The sequence below is a fragment of the Anser brachyrhynchus genome (genome assembly GCF_964034855.1).
Source record: "Anser brachyrhynchus genome assembly, chromosome: 5".
NCBI lineage: Eukaryota > Metazoa > Chordata > Aves > Anseriformes > Anatidae > Anser > Anser brachyrhynchus.
In genome coordinates this window covers 47,756,524-47,782,362 of record NC_137699.1, presented here as the reverse complement: position 1 = coordinate 47,782,362, position 25,839 = coordinate 47,756,524, and the positions used below count along the sequence as shown (strand labels likewise).

Sequence of the window (25,839 nt, the reverse complement as noted above, 5' to 3'; positions counted from 1 at the left end):
GCTTGTCCTTGGAGGAGCAGATTAAGACATATTTGGGGAGAGGCTTTATCCAGTTCCTAAGGCATCTTATAGCTCCTGAAATGCAGCAAGGCAGTATTGTTTCCTAGCCCCTCCTCAGAACTTACTGAGCCCATTCTGCAGTAACGTGAGTGCCAGGTAATAACTGCACTCTGGTTAGACAAAGAACTCTCGGCTGATGTTGTGCAACGCATGTGTTAATTTCAATTTAAACTTTAAAGAAAAAAAAATAGATCACCTTTCCTCCATTTGCTGTACAAGATGCCTGATAGGTCTCTTCTACTAGATAATCCTAGTCATCGAAGTCCAAGCTCACTGCAGAATGCTATGCCAAGGTTGCCATCAATGCAAGAAATTTAACTGTGCATTTTAGTTCTCTGCAGTGTGACAATCATTGGAGTCTTCGCTTTCAAGAAATACGAGCTGAATCAGGGATGAGGATTAAGTAGCTCAAGAGCTGTGTGTAACACAAACAAGCAAGCTGCATATTAAATGGCTTAAGAGCTGCCATATGCAGTAGCTAGAGATAAATGTCCTTTTCTGGCAGGAAAGCTGACAGGGGGTTAAGTAAACAATGACAGCAGCTAGTACTGCAAAGTGGCTCTTTCTACATGCTGGTTGGTACAAGAAATAAGGCAATTCAGCTCATAGTGGGGGGAGGAAGAAGGAATCATCATCCAGCAGCATCAGAAAGAAATCCTTATGTTTGGGACGTTGCCTACCCACTCATGCCTTATTTCATCCCAGCTAATACAAGGAGATAGCATGTTTCTAACATTCTACAGGTACTGTAAAAGGAAAAAAGGTATAAGACTTTCATGTTCCAGTGGGATTTACATCAAACAACGCGCTGAGCACTAAGAGAAGAAAAATGCTGCCTTCTTCCAGCATGGACAAACAGTTCTCTCTCTGCTCCGCAGGTATGTAGTATGCCATTTTTTGATGTGGGTAAATTGAAGTATTGCAAACTGCAAAAATTTTGGATCTTTATAGAATGGACCACAATTGCATTAGAAATGTTATCAGTTAATTTATTTGTTATAAATAAAAACAATAAATATTTCATAACTTACTCTTGCAGCTTTCTAAAAATATACATCTTAATATTCTCATAAATTAGTTCTGGCTTGTACAATTATAGGCAAAATATACAAAGAATTTTTGTAGCTGACACTTTACCCTTTACAGTCTATATTAGTACAGAGACTAATGCCCATTAATTAGTAATTGATACTCTGCTAGAGAGACTTTATCTGTGTTTTAACAGAAATACCGAAGATAAACAATTTACTTTTTATTTAACAAATGGCAGTTCTCTACAAAACTAGCTTTATCCCCATTTAACAGCTAAATTTTGGCTACTGTTAGGAGTAGTCATGTGAGATCTGAAGGACCTCTGCAAAGTTTTCCTCAAGATCATCAAGTTCCTTATTGGCTTCCAGCTCACTGTCACAAGTAATCGAGTTTAAAGTTGCCTCACATGAGGGTGAAGTGTCTGGGTCTTCAGATTTCACATAAGAGTGAGACTCTGCCTCAGCGTTCTTCATTTCAGCAACATCTTCCAAAAAGTCATCCTTACTCCGTGTCTCCTTTGAATTTTCACTGCATACTGGCAATTCGCATGTGCTTGGTTCCTTTAGTAATAAATCCATGGTTGTAAGGAATTCTTCACTTTTTGTAGCTTTCCTTTGCCTCTGTCTTTTACTAGTCAACTCAGGCTCTTCCATCATATTAAACTCTTCCAGGTCCAGCGAATCCACGGCTTCCCAGTCCGTCTGGATTTCCTCAGTGCTGCAGCTGAGGTCTGCTTTAAGCACATCCAACAGGTGCCGCATCTTGCTCTAGGGTGTGAAGGAACAAAGGGGTGACACCTCTCCACCTGCCCAAAACTCAGGGCTCCGTCCAAACATAAAGAGATGGAAGCTGCTTGCAAACAATTATACAGCAACAGGCACTAAACGGAGTTGACTGTTGTCACTGTTTTGTGACTGTGCCTGACTCTTGGATTGTGGTAGATCAGGAGTCTGCAAATCTCTCGTTTATAGAGAAAGATGCTCCCCACTGAGCATCCTAGTTACATAAACCAGCAAATATGCCAGCAGCTTTCCTCTGTGCTTTGTAAACATCACTAAAGTCACATACAGAAAGTGAGAATAATCTAGAGGCAGTACCTACCTCATCCAAACGGTTCTTGTTTTCTTCTATATGACACTCAAACAATTGTTCCAGAACTCTACAAATAAAAATTAAACCACTTAACAGGAAAGAAAGCGTCTTTTTAGATGTCTACATAAACTAATGACCCTAGTTCTTGATTTTAATTTCTTAACCAAGTGGAACCATTAAGATTGTTTCAATTATGCTCTCCCACAAAGAGGGCTACCTGGAGCCTGAATCCCACTGGACTCAGCGCTCAGCAGGTCCAGCTTTGGGCAGCAGACACTAACCGTGGGACAACTGGTAGCACAGCTCTGGGTAGTTTTGCTCTGTTGAAGCTATGTAGGGGGAGAAACCAACAGTCCAGTGGCAATTCTGCTGTCATGCTGAAGCACCCAAAATCTCCAAGGTGCACCACAGTGGCTGATACAAGTGTAAGTAAAGGGAAGGAATAAAATCCAGGTTCAGAAAAAATCCAGAGACAAGTCCTCAGCCCTGAGAACCTTCTTCCATTGCTTACAAAATGGTGACAGGATAAGAGAAAATTTCAACACAGAGGAAGTGTCCTGTGGCAGCTAAGGTAACAGTCACAGGAACAGATTTCTAGAAGGTCAGGTGAATTTAATCTAGTTTACATTAGAAATTATTTAAAAAAAAGGAAAAAAAAGGTAAGTTTAAAAATAGTTTTAAGGGAAGACATTACTGTAAAAAAAAGAACCAGAGGGAGACTGCTCTTGGAATTTCTCAGAATTTGATAGAGGCTTCTTTATCAGAATCAACAGGTTAAGTAAAGATTTTGTGACTACTACTCAAATTCAGGAATTGTATAATACCTTACTGTTTAAGTATAAAAAAAAATATTTAGTAACTGGTGAACCCTTGTCTGGAACAGTATGTAATCCTTTACAACCCATGGTGAAGGTTGGATTCATACTGGTACAGGAACAAGGACAGAAGGGCAATGGAGGACATATTGTGTGAAAGATTAATAATTTTACATTTTTAATAATTATTTTACATCTTGCGGAGTAAAATGATTTCTTCTTAGCATTATCCCACATAGGCTTTCAGGTCAGTTTCTAATAGAGGCTGCATCTCATGGTACATCGCAGCAGACTGAAGTAGATGACCCACAAGACTTTCCCAGTCCTCTTTTCTTATAATAAAGCAAAAAAGAAAAGGAAATAAAGCAAAAGCAAAGGGTAACTGGGTATTTATATGTTCTTAAAGGGAACTCAATAATTACTACTTCCCTTTCTTACAGAGTTCCAAATATTTCTGACATAGCATTATAAACTTGAAAACAACCATAACCTACCTGTTAGAAAACAGCCCAAGGTTAAGAATTTCATTTGTTACATCTTCAATGAAAGTTAAATATAAAAGGTCATCTTCTCTGAAGGAAGAACAGAAAACCCAATGTTAAATGTTTAAATATATAGACACCTATCAGACGATGCAGTACGTATGATTACCTTTATGGGAGATGTTATTAAGAACATCATATAGATCTTAGCACCAACAGTCATTTTTCAAAAAGATCATTCTACCCGGACAAACTTAGCCCTTCATTCAATTTAAAAAATAATAATAAAAAAAACTGTGTACAATGTCACAATACTAGAAAGAGCACTGCGGTGTTCCGCGTTTCTGTTATCTTCCTGTTGTGGTATAAACTAGCAGTGAGAGCCTGTGAGGAAACAGCCAAATCTTGGAGAGCATTTACAAGCAGCTTTGCACTCAAACAGAAAGGCATACAAACGAGGAAGAAAGTGTAATATTGCAGCTTGGTGCTCTGAGTAAAAGGCTTCCAAAGGAGCTTCTAGAGAATCTGACTGCAACTTGGAATTTCTAGTACTCAGTGGGAGCTCAGTAAAATAGGTACTTATTGGCAGCCTCCATTCCTTTCAAACAACAACTCTTTGATGTACCAAATTTTCGTTAGAGGTGGCTTTCTCCTCTTTGATTACATTTCTCTCTTTTTCCCCCCTTTGGAATACCACTTAAAGCCTGACTGATGCCAATCGAGCAATCTAAATGGGGCACTCTCCAAAACTTTTAAGTTCTGTTTAGAAAACAACCCACTCCCTTTTCCTCCCCCTCAGAAAAAAAGGAAAATAAAAGATTTCAGTATTGTTTCTCTTTCATAGCATCCTTCTAAATATCCCAGTGTATCCATCCAAACAAGCTCTACAGAATCATCCCTAATAAACAGAACCAGTCTTATTAAACAGAAAATAAAAAATGGGATACAGCTTGCATGATTAAGTAAAAACTGTCATCCAGTCTGAAGATTGTAATTTTGGTTCCCTCTACAGTCAAAGAATAAAGATAACCATAGATGACCTATAATACATCCTTAAAGTTAGGGAAGAACAAGCCTACTAAAGCATAAAGAAATTAAAGAGCTTTCCCAAGGTCACAGGAGAAAGCAGTGGCAGTGTTTCTGAATACAACTCAAACCTCTTTTAATTGTCATCAAGTTTCAGAGCAGAAATTTAGTAAGAAAGCCCCTCAACTCGACATTTTATCTTACTAACATTTGCTTCAGACAGCTTTTAGTCTCAAAAAGAACTGGAAGCATTTAAAGTGTAGCCACTGGATAGTAATAGTCTAAATCTTCCATTAACTATTTTATAGCAATTCATATCCACATCAGTGTTACTGTAGATTGCGAACAACAGCTTACTCTGAGTGCTTATTCACTGTTTCAAGTTCAACAGTTCTGAGGAAGGGTTTCTAGTTTATTGTTGCAAACTAGCAGGAGAATGGTGCAAGTATACTTACTCCGCCTCGATATTCGTCCTTGCAGATGGCTGCTCAGAATACAGCGATGTCTCTCTAATCAGAAAATCAAAGGATAAGAAATAGCAGAAAGCAACATTGTGTAAACCCTTTGTAGTACTTTGCAGCTGACTCTCTTCTGGAGCCATCCTGTGCCATTATCCCCATTATACTTCTTGGCAGCTTTTTGTTTTTTTGGTATTTTTTTCTTCCAAATCCTACTCCAATAGCAAAACCCACTGCCTACATTGAAGTCTGAAGACTCTAGTTCAAGAGTATTTTAATAACTCACTAGATGCAGTGCTCTGGTAACTCAGAAAGACCTCAGTGTTACTTCAGATGCTATACACAAGTCCATTACCCATAAAAAGTGATTTCAGTGTAACATGATTTGATACTTAATCACGTAAGACTCCCTATGTTCTTTGACACACAGTAGATTTTCAGGAGTAGCTTGTGACTACTGTTCTACTGTACAAAATATCAAACACAAGTACACGAAGGGATAGAGTGCATAACATACAAATTGTACTGGATAAAAACAGTGTCACCAGGTGCTGATGTACAAATGAAGAAGACAGGACTGTATGAAGTAGAAAAAGGGAGGATGAAAGCCCAAGTGCTACTCTCTGGACCAGATCTATAGAAGAACTGTGACAGATCTATCTTAAATATACCATATGGAGTTTGCAGGTCTGCAACTGAAAGAACGGAGCTTATAGATCTAAGTAACTTAGCACCCGAGTGCCTCACACAACAAAGGATTAAAAGCATCTGAGATTTTTATTATTATTTTTAAAATACCTGCTGTTACACTGTACACTGATTCCTAAACCCTTAGGAATGCCAGGTAGAGGTTTATGCCTGAAAGTACATCTCCGGAGCTAGGACTTCCTTAATTTGGGGCTGCACTGATGCACCTACGTGAACCTGGGATCTCTCTTGATGCACCTTCCTTCTCTTATATATTTATATTGTTCCTTTAGGAATCAAGAAGATTTTGCTGGCTCCTCAGATTCAATTCCCTTCTTCAACATGGAAATTCCAGGAGATTGAAGGAGAATGCTCAAGTCATTTATCTACAAGCATGCTCTACAGATTTCCATGGAAAGGTCAGAGAGCAAATCAGCAAGTAAAGCATGATTCTGAGGCCAGCAATAAGGAGAATCAGCTGGGAGCCGTGGGTTCAGGCCTGATTTCCAACACTGTTCTTGTATTTTAGACAATATTCTAATGCTCAGTGTTACAGCTTCAGAAAAAGATGTGGGAAATGCTTCTGGTCTGCAACTCTGGCATATCTTAGATTCAAAAGTCTGGATGTCTGCAAACCCTTTTTCCTGAAAGGTATACCAAAACTGTATTTAGGTGTAGCACTGTATATGACATATATAGGTTGTAAGCTCAGATTTATGTTCATAACTAACAGCTGTATTAACTTCTCATCAGTCTCACTCCCAACAAAATAATAATAATAATAATAATAAAATCCTGTATTTTAGAGCTCTCTTTCTTAATTGGCTTTACAGTGGAACTTCGTAAGAAAACAATTCTGAAGTTGGGAAAGGCCATTGATCTAAAACAAATGAACAAACAAGTTCTGTGAGAAGAAACTCAGAAATGATAGGAGTGGCTTATTGCCCTAAGAAGAAGCTGTATAAAAAGCAAGAAGGAATGCTTCAAATATTTATTCCTTCTGTAAATCACGCACCTGAGGAAGGAGTATGGAAAAGCAGCTATTCCTCTCTCAGGCTCATCCACATCGTATCTGTTATCTCCAGCCTACAACACAGAAATAAAATCTTTATTATCAATGCAAATACACAGCAAATTTTACCGCTAAAATGAACCTAATAAATATTTGTGACCAAGCAGTCCTCCAAATTTTATGTCTTTTCTGAGAAACTTTGAGTAAACTGAAGCACATGGCAGCAATTAGTCATCAGACATCTAAAATTTTAGTCAGGGGATGTAAGAGATCTGGAACATTTCTCCCCTGAAATGGCAAAAATGAATCCTCTGAAAACCGTAGAGTAGCAAAAATACGGTATGCAAAAGCAGGAAATGGCAGTCTAGATCACATACCTTGAGCTGCATGCACAAAATTGATGGAAAGTAAACTTGCTGACTGCGTGCATTTTAAATTATAATACCCTGAAAAAGCTGCTGTAAAGCTGCAGACTTACTGCTGTGACTTACAATGGCCAAAGAAAAAAGCAGATGTAACAGTTTCGAAATTAAATCAGAAGTTCTTCATGGAGCTGGTGTGAAGCCTTCTGAATAATCATTTGTATTTCTCAATGAGGTCAGCTGCAGATGTAGATCAATTCAGGTGTAGCTACCCTTCCATTTTCAGTAAAGCTATAAAAACGTTTTCTCTCATCTCGTCCGTAATTAATTGTCTTATTAAGGCAGAGACACAAATAGTCTGACCTTGTACCCCTTATTCAGGAAGAAAGTCCAAACATATCTGTGACTGTAATATAAAATACTAGGAGCAGGTAGAATTTGAAGTGGTATGACTGTTCATTACAAAATTCAGACATATTAAGCAAGACAGAAAGCAAACAATAGCAAGAAAAATATCCTCGCTTTGCTGGTTTGGTTGTTTAGTCAGAGGAAGGGATTCCTTTGTTCCAATTCTTTCATCAAAGGCTTTATGTGTACAATACCCAATGTAAAAATACAGAAAAAAATGTTGTAACAGACACACTTTCTTCTGCTGAAAATTTATGCACCAATTATCTATGTCCTTAATTAAGCACACTGGTGCACTTGTAAAACTTCGGGGAAGGGGGTACCCTTCAAAAATTTTGTAATGTTCCAAGCTCTCTTCACACATCTAAGTATTTTTTTCCTGCTGTTTCTGCTTGTTCTTCTGAAACTCTCTCACCTCCACATAACTAATTCATCTCATGACAATAAAGAAAATGAAACTTAATTCAGTTCTATGTCAGAGATGAAGTATATACCCCAAAATGATGGTGAAGGGTGTGGGAAAAGTACCCTGACTGATTGATGATGATTTTATTACCTTCACTGTCATCCTCTGCTGTTCAGTCATAACTTTTCTCCCAGATGCTTTGTCTGTAATTGGAAAGCTACAAAATTTAGAGATGTGTTAGATAGTATATCTAAAATATTTTCAGAGTAATTATTCTGCCTCTATACATATGTAAATGAGAACAGAATTTGTTGCTTTTATTAAGATACAATTATGATAACAGCTAAATTCCATGGTTTCAAAATAAAGACTTAAGTTCTATACCTGATCACATCAGTCTGTGTTTCAGCTTCCACATGCCGCTTGCAGCGATTTTTCCTTTTCCTTCGAGCAGGAGTGTAATACCTGTACTCTGACAGGACGGATTTAGCATCTGATATTAAGGTGCGTGGAGTAAAAGGTTTTCGGTTTCCAGTAAATAATTCAGAGTGCCTGTCTAGAAGATCCCCACTGTATACTTTGGAGTTCCTATCCTGATGCCTCTGGGAACGACCAATGCTCACAAAACTGCCAGAAGAGCAACTGCTTGAAACTCCGGAGTGTTTTCTTGGTGTACTTGATGTACTGACACATGAGTTTGAGTTAGATGTGTTAGATGTATTCCGAGAATGTTTTCTGGTATGTTTTACTGGACTGGAGTGAACCAAGCCATGCTCGCCGTAAGGTGACAGTGCTCTTGACAGGTACTGTGCATGCTGAACAGAGGGGAACAGACTGTCTTTGTCTTCTGCTTCCAAGGGACTCTAGAAAAAAATAAAACAAGATTTGATTGGTTTGCAACTTACCAGCTTTTTTCAAGTTGGCACTCGCAGTTATTATTGCTACCAACTTGGAGGTATTTTCTTTGTAAGAAAAATCCAGTTTCCTACAATCAAACTGGTTTCAGAGCAGCTCCAGAGCTAACAAGTCTTAACACCTTTATGTGAAAAGATTGGTGCTTTCTTATAGAATAGCGATGGCTACATCAAACCAGGAGGTTCAATCATTTTAGTCCAAAACCGTAATACATTTTTAAAAGTCAAGGAACTAATAATTGTTGAATTGAGGCACATTATTTTATATGGGTATGCTCTGTTTGCACTGCCCGGGCAAAGGAAGGTAAATAGACATTATCCACAATTACATTCAAGTGTGGAGTTGTTACCTTTCTCTCCAAACCCTATTAACTTTATCAAATGCTGGCTATCTTTATAAGATGTACATTTGGTAAGGGGCACCACTCACGGACTCATCTTAGACCAACACGGAAACTACTGTAATGTGGCTTAAGACACAGAGTAAGAAAATTTGTAACTAGCTGTTTATTCCCTGTGTAACCCTCTTCTTTTGCCTAGAGGTGGAAGATTCACATCTTTGGTAGGGCTGTAAATTTTTTTCCAATTATTTCAATTTTAGTAAGACTAAGCATTGAGTAACACCATGCTAATGACAGAGATAAGAAAAGAACTAATAACGTGAAATCAAAATTTGAAAACTAAGTAGGTCATTGAGAAATGTTAAAAAAAAAACGAATTATTTGGAAAGACCATACTATCTTTTTCTGCTTTCTGAAAAAAAATGAAAATCTTAATGCTTAAAAATTCATCAATATTCCTGAACTGTATTATGACACTGTGCCAAAGCTAAGACAGAAACATAGCTAAATCTAACTGGCATTTGAAGATTTATTTTTTTTTGGTAAGATGAGGAGGAACAATTCAATAGAAAGAAATTTGATTTCTATCCTAAGAGAACTTTGAAAAATTTCCAAGTTGAAAGTATAAATACATGGGCAGTGTATGTGTGCTAATAAATGTGCTTTATAGTGTGTCTGAACAGTTAGGAAGCATCTTAGCAATACAGCTATTGTGTATTCTTTTCCTACCTAACACACAACCATGCATTGAAAATGTTATCAGTGAAGGGTATGTATGACATTTTATGATCTCCAAGGATGGCCATATTGCAGAGTTAGGAAATTAAACCAGAAGCCTAAAAGCAAGAAAACTTTCTATAAGCTATTTTAATTTCATCCACATGTATTTATACCATGCAAGTTCTGTTACACACAGCTGCGTGATGGAGAAGAGATGACTCGTGTGGGTATTAAAGCTACCTGGCAGCACAACTACCAGAGAAGGTGCTTGCTCCTAGGTCCTGGCACAGTGAGGTCCAGAAGCTGTGAGGGTAATGTTGTTCTGGAACATCTCACAGAATCATAGAACATCCTGAGTTGGAAGGGACCCACATGGATCATCGAGTCCAACTCCTGGGTCTGCACAGGACTACCATATAAAATTGAACCATACGTCCAAGAATGTTGTCCAAAAGCTGCTTGGCTCCAGCAGACTCGGTGCCGTGACCGCATCCCCGGGGAGCCTGTACCAGTGCCCAACCTGCAGAACCTTTCCCTACACCTAGCCTGACCCTCCCCTGTCCCAGCTCCATGCCGTTCCCTCGGGTCCTGTCGCTGTCCCCAGAGAGCAGAGCTCAGCGCCTGCCCCTCCGCTCCCCTCGTGAGGGAGCTGCAGGCCGCCATGAGGCCTCCCCTCAGTCTCCTCCCATCTAGGCTGAACAAACCAAGGGACTTCGGCTGCTCCTGATGCATCTTGCTCTCTAAACCATTCACTATCTTTGAAGCCCTCCTTTGGATGGTCTCTAATAGTTTTATGTCCTTCTTATATTGTGGTGCCCAAAACTGCACACAGTACTCAAGGTGAGGCCACATCAGTGCAGAGTAGAGTGGGACAAATCTCATGGCCACACCATGCAAGCAGTATAACACAAGACAAAATAACAGCTAAAATAAAATAACATCTGACAAAGCCCAATTCAAAATCAACAGCTACAAACCCAAATCAATTCAGTTCATGTCTAATTAAATAGTCAGACCTCTTAAAACAATGATTTTACTGTTCCTTACATTCAGTTCACAAAGCTCCAGGGCAGCTGCTTCACCAAATGCTGTAAGATTTAAATAGATGTATACAAATAGAGGCGTTTCATAAGAAAATTCAACTTCTAACACAGAAATTAACTTGTAGATATGCCTTCACCATCTCAGCAAATAATAGGAATTTTGCAAGGTAATCAATAGCTGCTGTGAGACTTCTGAAGCCTCCCACTTGGGGGATGTAGGTGTGCTGCAGGAAAAGTAAAGACACTTGGAACTCCTTGTACATTTGTTGAAAATTCATGACACTGTAGCCTAATAATATACAGTATAGGATGATTATATATTACTAGTAAGCCGGTAATATATATTAAACTATGTAATACATAGTATAACTTGTAAATATTCATAGATCTTCTATTCTACTGTTCAATTTCTAAACGATGTGTTCTTAAAAGTTCTAAGCAATGACTCTCCCTGTATAAATGTTGGATCATCTCATAAACTGCTACTGTTATTGCTTTGAATCTACACTATTCTATTTTTTTTTCCTTTCAGAACTGCTTGGGATTTTAAATTAAAACTCAAATAATATACATTTTGCAGCATGCAGTAAATGCTGTTTAAGAGGAATATTAAAAAATGCAGTTAGTTTACCATCAAAATGAAATCACAGAACACACTGCTGTCATGCTGTATATTTCCTTCACAATTCCACACAATTTCCTCCCAAATCATTAATATCTATCCATGCTGTTCCAGTACCCCCAAAATGTGCACAGCTGCTGATGCAAAGAGGCATTTTTTTTTTAGTTAGCTGAGCCAAAATAAGCCTTTCTTGATGGTGTATCACATTAGTGAACTTGATTTTACGACTACAGCACAATTAAATGCTGAACTGATAACATGTAGCAACAATGCCAAACAAATCCTTGTTTTAGCAAGCAGCATAATAAGGCTTACCAGTGTGATTGTTTGCATATAAAATAATTGCAGTGGCAGCTCAACACTACAGAAAACAGATAAGACTGGAAAGATTCAGAATCCACCTATACAGATATTTTGAAAAGCTAATTCTACACTCTTCAGCATGTATTAAAAACAGCTTAATTTTTGTTGTGTACTTTTTACTCTCAGTGATTAAAATAGTTCATGGAGCTGCAAAATAAATCAGATTGTAGAAGCGTTTGTTAACATGGGATGATGACTGGTGCCTCGCAATATACAAACAACAACAACAAAGAAAATAAACCAAAAGATGTTAATGTGCCAACTACTCATGAAAGCCACATGTTCTGTTTCTTGGAGTCAGTAGAGCTGATCCTAAAACAAGACAAAAGGATATGGTAAAAATGGCAATATTCTAAATTTAAGCTTTCCTTATTTTTGAGGAAGCTTAGGACAAGTTTCTTCTTCTCAAACATGTCATAAGTATAACAGTAGCCAAGGTAGTGACTAGCTAGTAGAACCACAAACCACAGCCATATTTGTGTCAATCTTGAGATGCATTCATTTGAGTACTGAGAAGGATGTCTTTGAACCCCTTTTCCTGGGCTAAACCTTTAAGGCCCAAACAGAAACAGGCAGGGAGTACAGCCTTTGGATATACAAACAGTATCAGGAACAAGGAACTATCTTGCTGACTTCAAAAAGATTTTAAGGAATGCAAGATAATGTTTGTCTGCAATTTGTCATTGATGTTTCAGAAAATTATTTGCATGTCTCTTTCGGTACAGGCAAATCAACTGTAAGCAAGTATGTCCATTTTCTTCTCTAATCTGTATCTGTAAAAGCATCAGATTTTTACCTGGAAAAAAGAGACAAAACAGGCCTACAAATATGCAGTTACACACTAACCGAATTTTTAGCTCTTCTGATGCAATTCAAAAAAAATTATTCAATAGCAGTACCATAGGTTTGGACATTAGCACTAGCAAAAACTGCTTGTGACTCCAAATTATATTACTTACAGTGACACTTCTCTTACTTTCCAATGTATATTCCTATTCTGTTGATTCAACCAATTGTAATTTGTTTTGAAAGACCAAAAATTACCCAATGATATATTTCAGCAATAACAATCCCCTTAAAAAGAGTTACTAAATTAAACATTTATGCCTTTTTTTTTTTTTTTAACCACAGCTCTGTGGTAAATGGAATATTACTTGCAGCAAGCTCGTATTGAGAGGAACCCTGAACCTTCACGGAGTCTGCGAAAGTTCAGTCAAAACAGATCAAAGCATAACGCTCTGGTCTGATGGGCAAGGGAAGTAACAGAAAGAAAGAATCCAGATTTGTCTTTAAGTTACTTTTACTTCCTAAGAGAGGTTTACTTTCTTAGCTCAAAAGACACCAATGTGTCATCTACTAACAAAAAAACAAGGTTAGAAAGGAAAGCTTGCTAAATCTCCACATAAAATGTCCAAAGGCACCTCTCATGGAGCCACTGATGAGTTTAGGTCTTGACATTAACTTGTTCTTGCACAAAAAGAGGTCTTCAAATAGAATATTTCATCTACTATTGTAAAATGAGCTCACAGAGACACTTTATGAACCATATTGCCAAGACATAGAAGCTGCAATTTTGTAATAAATGAACATCTGATTCTTTTAACTTAACATAGCTCAATTTAAAAGCCACTAATGTTGCTGTAAGTCAACTGAATTCCTGCCCTCTGCTGCTTGGACAGAGCAAAGGTCTCATTTGGTTAGCAACTGGCCTTTACATTTGCTGCTCCCACAACCCTTTGTATGTCAGATGTTCATTTTATTGTATACTTTGATATTTACTTAAAAATTGAGAAACATGAGAGAGACTATTCACACAAGCCTGTGAACAAGTAAGACCTGAATGAATATAATCAGTTTGCCATACTGTCATCAGAAACAATGATTTTTCTCACTCAAAACTATATTCTTGTTACATTCTTTATGTGTGCATGTGCTTGTGTGTGTGTTATTCTGTTGTATAATGTGATACATCCCTATTTTCATCAAGGAGCCTGATGCTATTAAGAAGGATATTACTGAATGTGCATGAAGAAATGTATTAAATAAAACAACCAGCAGGAGAGGTGACTGTTGTTATGAAGCCAGCAAGGAAATCTGTACAGAGCATTCCTGATGAAAACATCTTTCTTTGGTGTTCAGAAGGTTCTTCTGTTCTCTTACAGTTGTTCACATATCTCATTCTGACAAAACTAATTCAAGCATAATACATCTTCAGACTCTTAATATCTTAACCGTATAATAAATCTTTAAACACAATTCATTTGAGTAGGTAATTCACATAGCCATACGTGTGCACTGCATACAAAATTAACAACAGATTACAAACAGTTAATGGTGTTTCCTAATCTATATTTCATAAGTGCAAGCATAAGAAAGGTCATAATTTTCCTTCTTAAGAAAACAAAATGTCTCAAAAATCAGACTGAAACAAATCTTGAAATATGAAGCAGTTCTTTGCACTCCAAAAACAATGACAATTATGCTTAAAATGGCTTAGATCCTTTCAACTGACTTTTGGCACAGATTTATTTCTTTTAAAAAAAATCTTCAGCAGTCAGAAATGCCTATTAATAGGATTATCTGAACATGGGATATGAAATAGAAAGTCTTACTCAAATCAGAGATTCTACTCATGGCCAGCTCAATTCAGATTTTCAGATAAAGTCTAGGGATATGACTACAATAGTTAGAAAGACTACACGGTTAGTAGCATTCTTTGCATACACGACACAATATTTTCCAGGCTGCATCAAATAGCCCTTCTATTGTAAGAAAATGCCTTCAAGTAATTGATTTAAGACAGACTATGCACACTTAATTTGGTGATAGATAAATGACTGGATACCCACAGATGTGCTGCTTATTCACCCTCAAGCTTTTCAGTCTAAATTAGACTAAATACTCACTTAAAATTACCTATTAGCAAAGACAAATTCAAGTTAACAGCCCTTTCAGCATCCATATCTGTAGTTTATCACCCTATTTTGATACATCTTCACACATGGTGTCAATCATCATCATTATGTTGCATGGAAAAAGAAGAGAAGTAAAGCTGTTCCCTGCACATCTTACACACTCCCTGCCCCTCTGGTTGACATTGACAGAAACTGCTGTCCTTGAAGTAACTTAGTTGCTAGTGATCCCATCAAAACACTGCTCCATTGCGCCCTTTGAAAATCAGACTGCTCCTTAGCTTCTCACACTTAGGTCTTCTCATGCACGATGCACAATAAACATCTACTGCATCTTAACCCACAGGTTAATGTGGAATACTTACCTCTTAGTGATGAAAATACTCTCCTTTTAATGAAAATCTGTTATGAAATCTAGGTAGCCACAACAGAAATAGCTTCCTCGGTTCATTGCATATCATAGTAGATTCTTTCATTACAGTAACTTTATAAATAGATATTACACATGAAGAATTTATGGTTCTTGTGCATTCAAAGCCTCACACAAAACAGTGAAAGAGGAGGCTAGTCATGTTCAAGACATTATAGATACTCAGATTCATACCCAGCTCATTGTATAATAAAATATGTTGACTAAATGACAGAGATTATAAGAAATATATAACATAATTATATCTTTCAGAAGAATTATTTTTAGTTCTTTTTGTTTTTATGATGCACAAAGCACAGGCTCAATGGAAAACAGTTTCTGTGCTCTATTGCACCATTAAATGATAATAAAAGCAGCTGTTGAAAAAATGAAGAATGATGAAATAAAAGCACCAGACTTATGAGAAAGCATAAAAAGTGAATGCTAATGAATGAAGTCTTTTGAAAATAAAAAGTCAGGTGCATAAATCAAAGCTGGGTAGCACATATTTAGCCTATAATCTATTCAGACATTGACCCTGTTGAAATTACAATGGTTATTAATGTATATGTTACTTTTGATATACCTTTTACAAGAGCAACATTTTAGTACTCAAGAAATTATGCATTGTGAAAGTCATGTCTTTAGCTTTAGTATTCTTACATTTAAATTTAGTGTTGGCAAAGCCAGCAGAACTCTACTTGTCTTTTATCCTTATAATCCTTCTGTTATAAGATGCTTATGAAGAACAGGACCACATTCTACTTTTGCCACTACCTCCAATTACTTCCACTGCTTACCCTTCCGCCAGAAGGCTCATTTGTAGAATTTCATTAACTTGCTGGTGCTCTGATTCATACTCCAGTGAAAAACATCTTGTAAAACCAGCAATATAATCATCAATGATTTGACTAACAAAGTGCCAAATTGTATGTTAGTGAAGATTACTTTTTGCATATGTAAAGTGAAAACAAAACCAACAACAAACTTACAGAAGAATAAAAGGCTAAAAGGCTACAGAAGGATAAAAGGATAAAAGAAGGATATCCAAAACCTACAGTTTGTGTAACTACAGTTACACTCTAAGGCTAACAAACATAAGGAAAACTACAACTTCTCTTGCCATGATACAATCTATACTTCCAGGACAACTTTTGATGGGAAGGCACCTGTAAATCATTAGAAGAACTGGACAGATTATTTTAGAAGGACCTTGTTTTGGGAGGGATTAAAACAAAGGAAGAATGACAATCTCTTATAATGCTATATTAAATACCACACTTACATCCCTTCATTGCAGAACTGAGAATTTATACAGTAATTAAAGATTTTAAGCACACTTTAGTTGGTTTCACTGTGAAAAATAAAATTTGGATCTTAAATATGATGTTTTCTACTTTTTCTAATGCATCTCTAACTAAGAGCCATGAACTGAATTTCAAAGCATTATTTCTCCACATTACAACAAGGTCATTCTCAGATTGCCTACTGCAAAAAAAGAGTCACACAGAAAAACTACTGATGAGTTTTCTGATCTACTTGGAAATGTAGTCGAGCTCTACATATGCTTAAAACAACATATGAAGCATTTGGTATTAAAATCAACAAAGTTAAGATAGCATTCTTTTTTAAGTTGTGAATTGCTCCTCTACAGCGATGAAAATGATTCTATAGTTTATTAGCCTATTTATATACTATTTGGAAATATATGTCATATAACTGGATGAAATGCCAGTCAAAATGAGTGAACCTATACATATAGACAGAAAAGCATAATCTTCACTCATTTTGATGGCTTAACCACTAATTTCCACTTTCAACAAAGAGAGAGAAACATGGGGATTCAAGCTGAGATGAAAGAGAGAATTCAAGGGTAACTAGAACTTGTCTTTACCACAGGCACTCTTCATACCTGCCATCTCCATCAGAAGGTTGACACAGTGGCACATGCCAGGAAGACCACTGTCTGTTGTTTGAAATATGCTAGCCCTGCCTCTAGAACTAATGCCACATTGGTGATCAGCTGTTGTTAGGGCAGGCAAGCAGACTATGATATCTACTAAGCAAAATTAAAATATCTACCTGTCCAAAAGAGGTTGACAGCAGCCTTCCACTCTCTCTTGAGCTGGATCGTGAGGCATTTTTGCCCACACTCATTTCTTTTTCACACCTGGCTATCTTCTTTTTCAGTCTCTCTCTTCTCTGCTGGTCAGCAACTTAGGAAAGAGATAAAGTTTGTCAGGTCCAATCTGAAATCTTACTCTTAATTTGTCCTAAGTGATTTGAAAATGTCACAGGGGTTCCAGTCACTCAGCAAAGTGAGACCACAGAGATAGGTTCTACTTCACTTGGCAATTACAAAAAATTACATCTGTTTTTTAGAAGAAAATATCAGAATATCTTGGTAGCTGAAGCTGTACCTTAGTTTCCTTTAGGTATTCTCATATCCCACAAGCAATACAGTACTGTGTGGAAATTTCAAGATCAGTAATGCTAACAGAGCACCCTGACTGAAAACTAACAAGCTCATTCTCAAACTTTATGGACAGAACTCCTCTAACTGTACTCTCATCCAATGTGTTAGCAAGAAACAACATGTTTACCATTAGTAAATTTGCCATATACAAAATCTGCTCAAACCATGTAAAAATAGTCTCCCATGTACAGAAATCCATTGTGAAACAGCATGTTCAAGCCAAGAACATACACAATACAGGCAAACTCTGTGAAAGGGCCACTGCCAGATCAGGAGGGAAAATTTTTATCAGTCTGCACTGGTCTGCAGTGCAAGACCTCACATGGTGTCCCTGTATCACAGAAGATGAGTTAGGTATATATGCTACCAGATAAAGAGAAGCCCAAAAGAAATATAGATAAGTTTTCTGTCTGTGTTCGTGTTTGCTGTCAGACACCTTTACCCAGTATCTTGCATAGCACATAGTAAGTTTTTGTATATTATAAGCACCCAGGAGCCACAGATGATGAAGTAGACAAAGTTGAAAAATCCAAATAAAACTGATCAAAAATGTTAATAATTTCCAAACAGGAATGAAGAGCCAAGCATACTTTTGAAGTCTATACAAAATGAAACTTTTAACTCTTGACTACAATTCTCATTCACTTAATACAGACTCAAGCATACGAATGGTTTATTTGAGACACACACACAGACAGAAAGGCCTTCGCAAGTTTCTTCTTCAGTTTCAAAATGTATTTATATCATGCTCTGGTAGACCCCAACATTCACACAGCTTATAATGCTTAACGCATGGAAATGTAAATAACTTTGTGGATTGATGTGGTACATTCTTCTAGACAGCTGAGAACTACAGCAATCTGGGGACATTTAAACAACCTTTACCATACATGCAACTGTGTCTATTAGAATCAAGAGACACGATAATCTCTAGGACTCAATCAAGCACGTGTATTAGTTTTATTGAACATTTTAGTCCCCTTTTAAACTAGAAGCAATTCCTTCAGATGCAAAATCCCTGCTCTCATTCCTCAGGGAAATCCCTTTCTGTCTTTCACTTCTTACAATTGATATGTAAAATACAAAGTAATTTCTTTTACAGCTGCTGATTATTCAGTATATTCCATTAGAGTACTTACAATACAAAGTTGCTTTTACTCCTGGAAAGGTGTTAGCTGAAGTTAATATATACTAAATTCTACAAAACTGAATTAAAATATGACTTATAATAGAAGGAAAAAATACACTGTACCATTAAATAATTAAACTCAATATTTGTCTTTCTACACTAAATTATTATTATGTGGTTATTCTAAATTATTTTTATTTCTAATTATGTTTGTCTTAAAAGTTACAGAAGGGCACTCAAAAATTTGCTACAGGTCACAAGTTTTATATGTTTGAGATAATTATGGTGGTTCAACAGTGTGCGGCTGTGTGTGCACATGAATGGAAGCTGTAAAAATTCAAATCTTGCCTACTGCTCCAGTAAAACGGTGTATGAGTATTGAATATCTAAGGAAAAAATGAATGAATGGATGATAGAGCTCTACAAATCAAGAATGCAAATCATACAGAATTACAGGTGTCTTATTTTGTAAGCACGAGTACGTGGCTGAAAGAGAAATTTTCTTACACTCAAGTGCTTAGGTAGAAAGTGAGCTCATCTATGAAAACAGAGGCAAACCCCTTACTGCTTGTTCAGCCTGCACAACATTGCTTACCAGGAGTTTCTAAGCAAATCGTACAGCAGTGTGAATATTAACGAAAAACTGAGTACTTCTGTTGTCCCTATTCCACTCTTTACCAGATGAAGTTCGAGATTTAACATACGTCAACAGACTTGGTCTTTACTACTGGAGTTCAAAAACTAAGCCAGCTTCCACAGATCTCCTCCAGGACTGTGTGCTACGACTCTTCTCTGCCAAAATATGGCCTGTGCCCAAGTAAAGAGTAAAGAAACAAAAGAACAGTAAGCACGCCAGGATGCTAAGGCTATCTTTGGTTGTCAGAATGATCCATCGGGACTACTGTCACCTACATGGGAAATGTAAAGCCCTTGCCTCACACCAATGATATATTGAGCTTAGCTCAGCTAATCCATTAAGTGTGTTCCAAAAGCTATAAAGTCATTCATGCATACCACAAGGCAGAGCAGACACTTGCAAAACAGAATGGCAGAAAATCCTTGCAGTGTACCTGCCTTGTCCCCACCTTAGGGAACTCTCAGGCTAGATCTGCTGTAAAAGCCTAGGAATTGTAAAAGCAGCAGATTCAGAGATAAAGAAATCCCTCTTGAATAGAGTTACTGTAGACATAAACAGACAACTAGATGTAAATTAGGACAGCCCTGAGGCAGTCAGCAAGCAACAAAGACAAGGGTATAAGCACAAAAAATGTATGCTACTCATTTACTCTTCACACATCGTTTCCTCAAGCAGGGACTGGAGAATCCAGTTTTTCTGTTTGGCTTCAGCCAGACAGAAAATGGCATCCTAAAAATGGCCTGAACCTTTGAAGCACTAATTGCAAATAACATTACAACTGATGGGAGCTGAAGATCCTCAGGGCTGCCATATACAATCGCTTGTCCTGCAGCTGTGCATTTATTTCTGGGCATTCTCACAGAAAGAATGAGAAGAGCATTCAGGAAGAAACATGCAGTTTTGAAAGGGATACTTATCTCTTAATTGGAAAGATTCCACTCTGTTCCAGATATCTGCTGCTTCAAATTAACTAAAGATAAAGCTTCTTTAGTTTTCACTGAGGTATCGAGTACCTGTTAACAAATTCAGTTGATGTTTACTTCCTAATAGTCTACAACAGTGTGCCAAGGGCACTCTTGTCAAATGTAGATTTACTAATTTTTTTTATCTGAAATTTGTTAATAGGTACTTAGTAGTTTCACTGCAAATATATTTTAATGTACATTGGCACCAGAAATGAGTAATATTTGTAAATATGGAAAAAGTTCAAGACAATAAGTATCTTGTGACAAATAAAAGAAAAAAAATTTTTTCATCTATTTAAAAGGGTAAAATAATGAAAGAATAAAAAATAGTCTATGGATCCAAATAATGTGAGTCTCTTTTTTACATGTAGTATAGACATTGAGATTAACGTATCCCATTAACTGCTCTGCTCAAAGCCACAACAAAAATTTACAGCAAAGCAACAGTGTTTTACATCACAAACAAAGCAGTAATTTTTGTATATCAGATATATTCAGTCTGTGAAACTAAGTAAATTCCCTAACTTACTGCACCCACTCCATGAATCTGTTCTCTTAAATCTGTTAGCAATGAGAGGAAGCATATGAAAACCCACAAATTTTAAAGAGGCTAAACTGTAGCATTCTCCATAGAGAGCTAAATACAGAACACTGATCAGTCTCTCACAGAAGGAACACTTTTGCGGGGGCAAATACCCTTTTCACAAAGTTTACACCACACTCCTGAAGTGGAGATTGTATTGTTGTATTTCTTTGTTAGAATACTCCCTCTACAGGCTCGATTCTTTCTTCCTTAAGACTAGGCTGCAGCAGTGTTATAAAGACGTGCTTCGAATTATAAAATCATGTCATAAACCTGGCAGAAAACAATCATACCTATCACACTCCTAAGCAGCTTGCAAGCTCCGTGCTAAAAAGGACAGTGTGTTTCAGAATGACAGTGGTTGTCCTTTGTTCTGAATTTCTGATCTCTAAATTTATCATATGCCACATTACAGCACACTTGGCAGATTCAACCTTCAAGTCATTTCATTATTGATGTAAACAAGCCATGGCACACAACAAAATATTATGTCAGATTTGAATCGAGTTCAGCTTGAAGAACAACGTAACTCAAAAGAATTATCCAGCACTGTGCATTTCTCTAATGTGTTTTTATATCAATTATTTTTACATTAACACACTTCTGGTTAATATTTTCCCTTATGAATTCTCCCTGATTACCAGTGCAAATTTGCATCAACCTCAGTTCTGATGAGCTTGAAGTGACCGTAATTAAAACGTACAGCATAGCAGTAGGTGGTATTACTACTGCAAGCAAGCTCTTCCTTCCATGAGAGCTAACAGCTTTTACCATCAGCTCCTAGCTCAGCACAAATCTCCAGTGCACCATGATTTAAGCAGCTGGGGTGAGCTCTCATCAAACTCAAATTGCACTTTGCCATTGGTATGAAGGTCTGGTTTCTCATAAGTATACTTTTAATTTTTTTAACACAAAATTTAATTTTCATAACTCTAAGACATGATTCTGCAGTCCTTCATATCCATGATCAATAACACTGTTTTGTCAAATAAAGGAGGAATCACGATGAGGAAAGGTGACAAAGGATTTATTAACTGCTTGATACCCACAACCTTGCTTGTATCAAATAGAACGTTACCCAGAAAAGTAATGTTTGTATCAGGGATCTACTTAAGAAATGTGATACTGCCTGGCAAAGCTACCAATGGCAGAATTTGGCCATTGCTAAAGATTGGAAGTAAAGCCTGACAGCGAGACGTGAATCCTTCAAAGGAATTTCAGGGGAGGCTAGAAGCACAACACCATCCCAAATCCATCCACCTCTGATCCATATGGGGTCCTCATATGGCATCTCATAGACATTTCTGCCAGCAGCATGAATAATACAGCAGACTGCGCACAGCCTACTACACTGAAATTGTGAAACTGCTGCACCAACACTGAAGCCTGAAGCCAACTTCTGAGCCTGCTAAGGTAAACCTCCGTTCATGTATTCTAGAGAGAGGTCTGACTTGCTTCCACGTGGGCTTGGGCAATAGACTTGTCTCAGAATACCAATGGTGCAGCCCCCCAAAACATTTTAGACATGTTGTACCAAGCTAATATGGTGCATAGGTGGAAAATGTAATTTTATTCTAGCTTTCTGGCATGCTACGACTGTTTTGTGTTCCTCATTAATGGCAGAAAAAAGTCTAACAACAACAAGCCTTCCATCTCCCCCCACCTCCTAACAACAGATAGGTGTTCAAGCCAGGTAAATTCCATTAAAAATCTGGGACAGATTTTCAAAAATAATCATGATGATTAATGACTGAAACAACTACAAAAGGAAATGATGTTTTATCTATTTCTTGACTTTTACAAGTCAAGTCTGCAGGCCTCTCTTGTTTGTCTGCTTTATTAACTATATTCAGTATGGTTGCTGAGTTCAATATTAGCACAGCTGGATAAAATTTTTGGTTTGCTTAACTCATGATGTCAGACTAAACAATCTCATGACATTTTGCAACCACAAACTATGAGAAAAGTCTATTTTTGATGTAATGAATATACATCTTAAAATGAATTAGCCCTCATTAAAAAAAAACAACTTTCAGTAGAAGAAACAAAAGTAAATAACTAAATAACTTTTGTAAAAATAAATTAAGATGATTACAGTTGAAAGTATAAGTTGATAAATACTTATACATGGTGGGTTTTCCTGCTCCCCTCAAAATTTAGACTTGATAAATATGCTAGGATACCTTTCTAAAGACATATCTGAACTCTGAAAACTTAAGTGTTAGAATTGTTTCATTTTAAAAGACTTATTTTAGTTGTTTGTAACTTTCATTTTCAGAAATGTGTACATAAAGACAAAACAGAAAAGTTAAAAATCAGAAGTGAGAATTTTTGTGAAAGCTTTCTGTAGAACAGTAACAACAGGATACTGAGCTTTCCATAGATGCAGGCTTTCTATAACATAAACGCTAGACAAAGATGATGCAAAATATGTACGTGATCATATGAAAATTTAAAGTTTAATACAGAATTATATAAGAATATACATTTCTTGATCTTTCTACTTGAACCTAAACCCTAACCCCTCAAAAAGTAAAACAACAACCAACATCACTGATCTGACAGAACTGTTTTCTCACCCCCTTTTCCCCGCGAGTATTCAGGTTCTGTCAGTGCTAAAATAGGTTTCTGGTGGGTACCTTCTCAGAATACTTTTCCTTTTTGTTTTTTTTTTTTTTTCCTTCAGTATCAAAGAGACCTGCATTCCCAAGCACACTAATCACTGGGTTCAGGCTGTACTATCAATATGCTCTGTGGAAAAACCTCTAAACATATGGGTCGAAAAGTTAGTACTGTTAGAAACCAGGCATGTGTAGCAGCAGCTGTCTTACTTGGCACAGCTTTTGTCGAGTTTTCTGGCACAAATTCCACAACCACAGACTTCTAATGGCCACCGGTATCAATCAACATGCTTGGACTAATTCTGAACATAGAAGTTTCACATTTCAAGAAGTTTCACATTTTAACAACTATTTTAAGTCAGCAAGGCTGATCTAATACACAGGAACATGTTCTCTGCTAGCCCAGTGGCATGGCAGCTTGCCTACTTTGCTGCCAGCTAAGATACCAGGAAAAGAACAGTGGAAACTAAATCCACTTTAAGGACAGAACACATTCAGTTGTCCAGGGAGCATGCCAACTACAGTATCATGTTTAATTCTTAAACACTAACGACTGATTCATGGCAACAACCCCAAAGGGAAATACTCACCTGCTATTTTAGCCTTACATGAAGCACATATTTAGGGTATGTTTTTTAACACTATCTGCAGGAATTTTGTTTTGTAACTCTATGTTATTAATAAATCTCAGCATTTCAAACTGAAAATTTAACCCCCCTTCCAAATCTGGTTTTTGAACATGAAAAGCATCAATATGCCTTGCTCGCGGAAATGACAGGCACAGAACTACTCAAAGAAGAAAGCTCTAAACTCCTTGACCTCAGTGACACCATAGACATTCCTTGACATTCAGTCATACTGATGTTGCACCTGTGCCTTTACACATTGTGTGTCCCACCTCTAGCAAGATAAAAGAAACTGGTTTGAAAATATTCCAAAAACTCTTTTTACTGCTTTATTCCTGAGCACATTTTCAATGTTCTTACTGCCTGAGCTACTAGCTGTCATCTACACATATTCTGTTTTACAAAAGACAAAGAAATAAAACTTATTTTGGTGGATTACCTGACACAAATGATATCTAGCATTGAGCTTAATATTTGAATATGTAATACTTCGTTGAACTATTATTACAGTATTGAAATCTATAGTTCTTTGTAAATAATGCTTAGAACAGTAGGAAAAAAAACCACTACAAATACTCTATTTTTAGGTATGAAACTAATTTAAATAATTTTCAGTTTCATTCTGAGCACCTAAGCATTCTAAGAGTGTGTAAGTGCAGGGCAGACACTGGACAAGGAGGTCTGAGTATCTTAACCTTAAATACCTTGAAGGCTGTGAGAACAGTAATAAGTTGAAAGTAAATGTGCCCCATGGAATTATCCCTTTGCTAAGTCTGCACAAATTTCAGCCTGCGTGGTAGTTTATAAAGTGATATCTGTTTATAAAGTGATCACAGTCAGGTGACAAAACATATTAAAAAAGCAGGTCAGAAAAAATGTCAACTACATTCACACATTTAAGACATTAATCCTCAAACATCTTTATTAGGAAGGGATAATCTTGAGTATCTCGTACAAATGCATCCTGTACTTCAGGTTGAGACATTTTTGCACTGACCATTATGAAGCAACAATTTCAACTATGGCACCTGAAAATCTTATATTCCACCATCTAAAATTTACTTTTAAAAACTGGAATTCCCAGGATAAACACTTTTGAGTAAATTCAGTTCTAAACCTGACAGTGTCCAAACTGGACATCAGGAAAAAGTCTTTTTGCTAAGCAAATATCACAAGACTGGAACAGGTTACTGGGGTTGCAGAGTTTCCATCCCTGGAGGTTTTGAAGACTTGGCTGACTGATCACCTGTTAGCCAAAGTCCTATTTTGAACAGGTTGGTCAATGAGGACTAAATGAGCCCCTCAGGTCCCTTACAACCAACATATCTTTGATTCTGCGAAAGCAGGTATATGACAGAAGTTAAACATCTGAAACATTAGGAGAGATTACAATGCATACTGATTGAGTTGTTGAAAATTACTACAGAGGAAATCTACGAACCTGTGTTCATCTCTCTCTGGTGAAAGATCCTCTTTTGAAATGCTAACAAACCCAGCAAGGAAGCTATACAACTTATAGTCTTGTGTCTGGCAAGTGGTAAGAGTTCTAAACTCCAGTGAAATCAGATGGTAAAATACTCTTCCTCACGCAGGAAAAAAAAATATCTCCTAGAGCAAGACAAATAAGTGATTATAGTA

The 25,839-nt window shown here is 37.0% G+C and overlaps 1 protein-coding gene across 2 annotated transcripts in view; it reads right to left on the bottom strand.

Moving 5' to 3' along the window:
- Positions 1 to 1,023: 1,023 nt before the first annotated feature.
- SPATA7 (spermatogenesis associated 7) overlaps positions 1,024 to 25,839 on the bottom strand; it is a 41,600-nt gene continuing 16,784 nt past the window's right edge. For both annotated transcript variants that reach the window (XM_080593015.1, XM_080593014.1), the window contains exons 5-12: positions 17,247 to 17,380; positions 8,225 to 8,703; positions 7,991 to 8,057; positions 6,668 to 6,738; positions 4,963 to 5,016; positions 3,494 to 3,571; positions 2,194 to 2,251; positions 1,024 to 1,859 (exon numbers count right to left, since the gene is read on the bottom strand). In XM_080593015.1, coding sequence (XP_080449141.1) covers positions 1,383 to 1,859; positions 2,194 to 2,251; positions 3,494 to 3,571; positions 4,963 to 5,016; positions 6,668 to 6,738; positions 7,991 to 8,057; positions 8,225 to 8,703; positions 17,247 to 17,380 — 1,418 coding nt within the window. In that variant the 3' untranslated portion in view covers positions 1,024 to 1,382. The remainder of the gene's footprint in view (positions 1,860 to 2,193; positions 2,252 to 3,493; positions 3,572 to 4,962; positions 5,017 to 6,667; positions 6,739 to 7,990; positions 8,058 to 8,224; positions 8,704 to 17,246; positions 17,381 to 25,839) is intronic.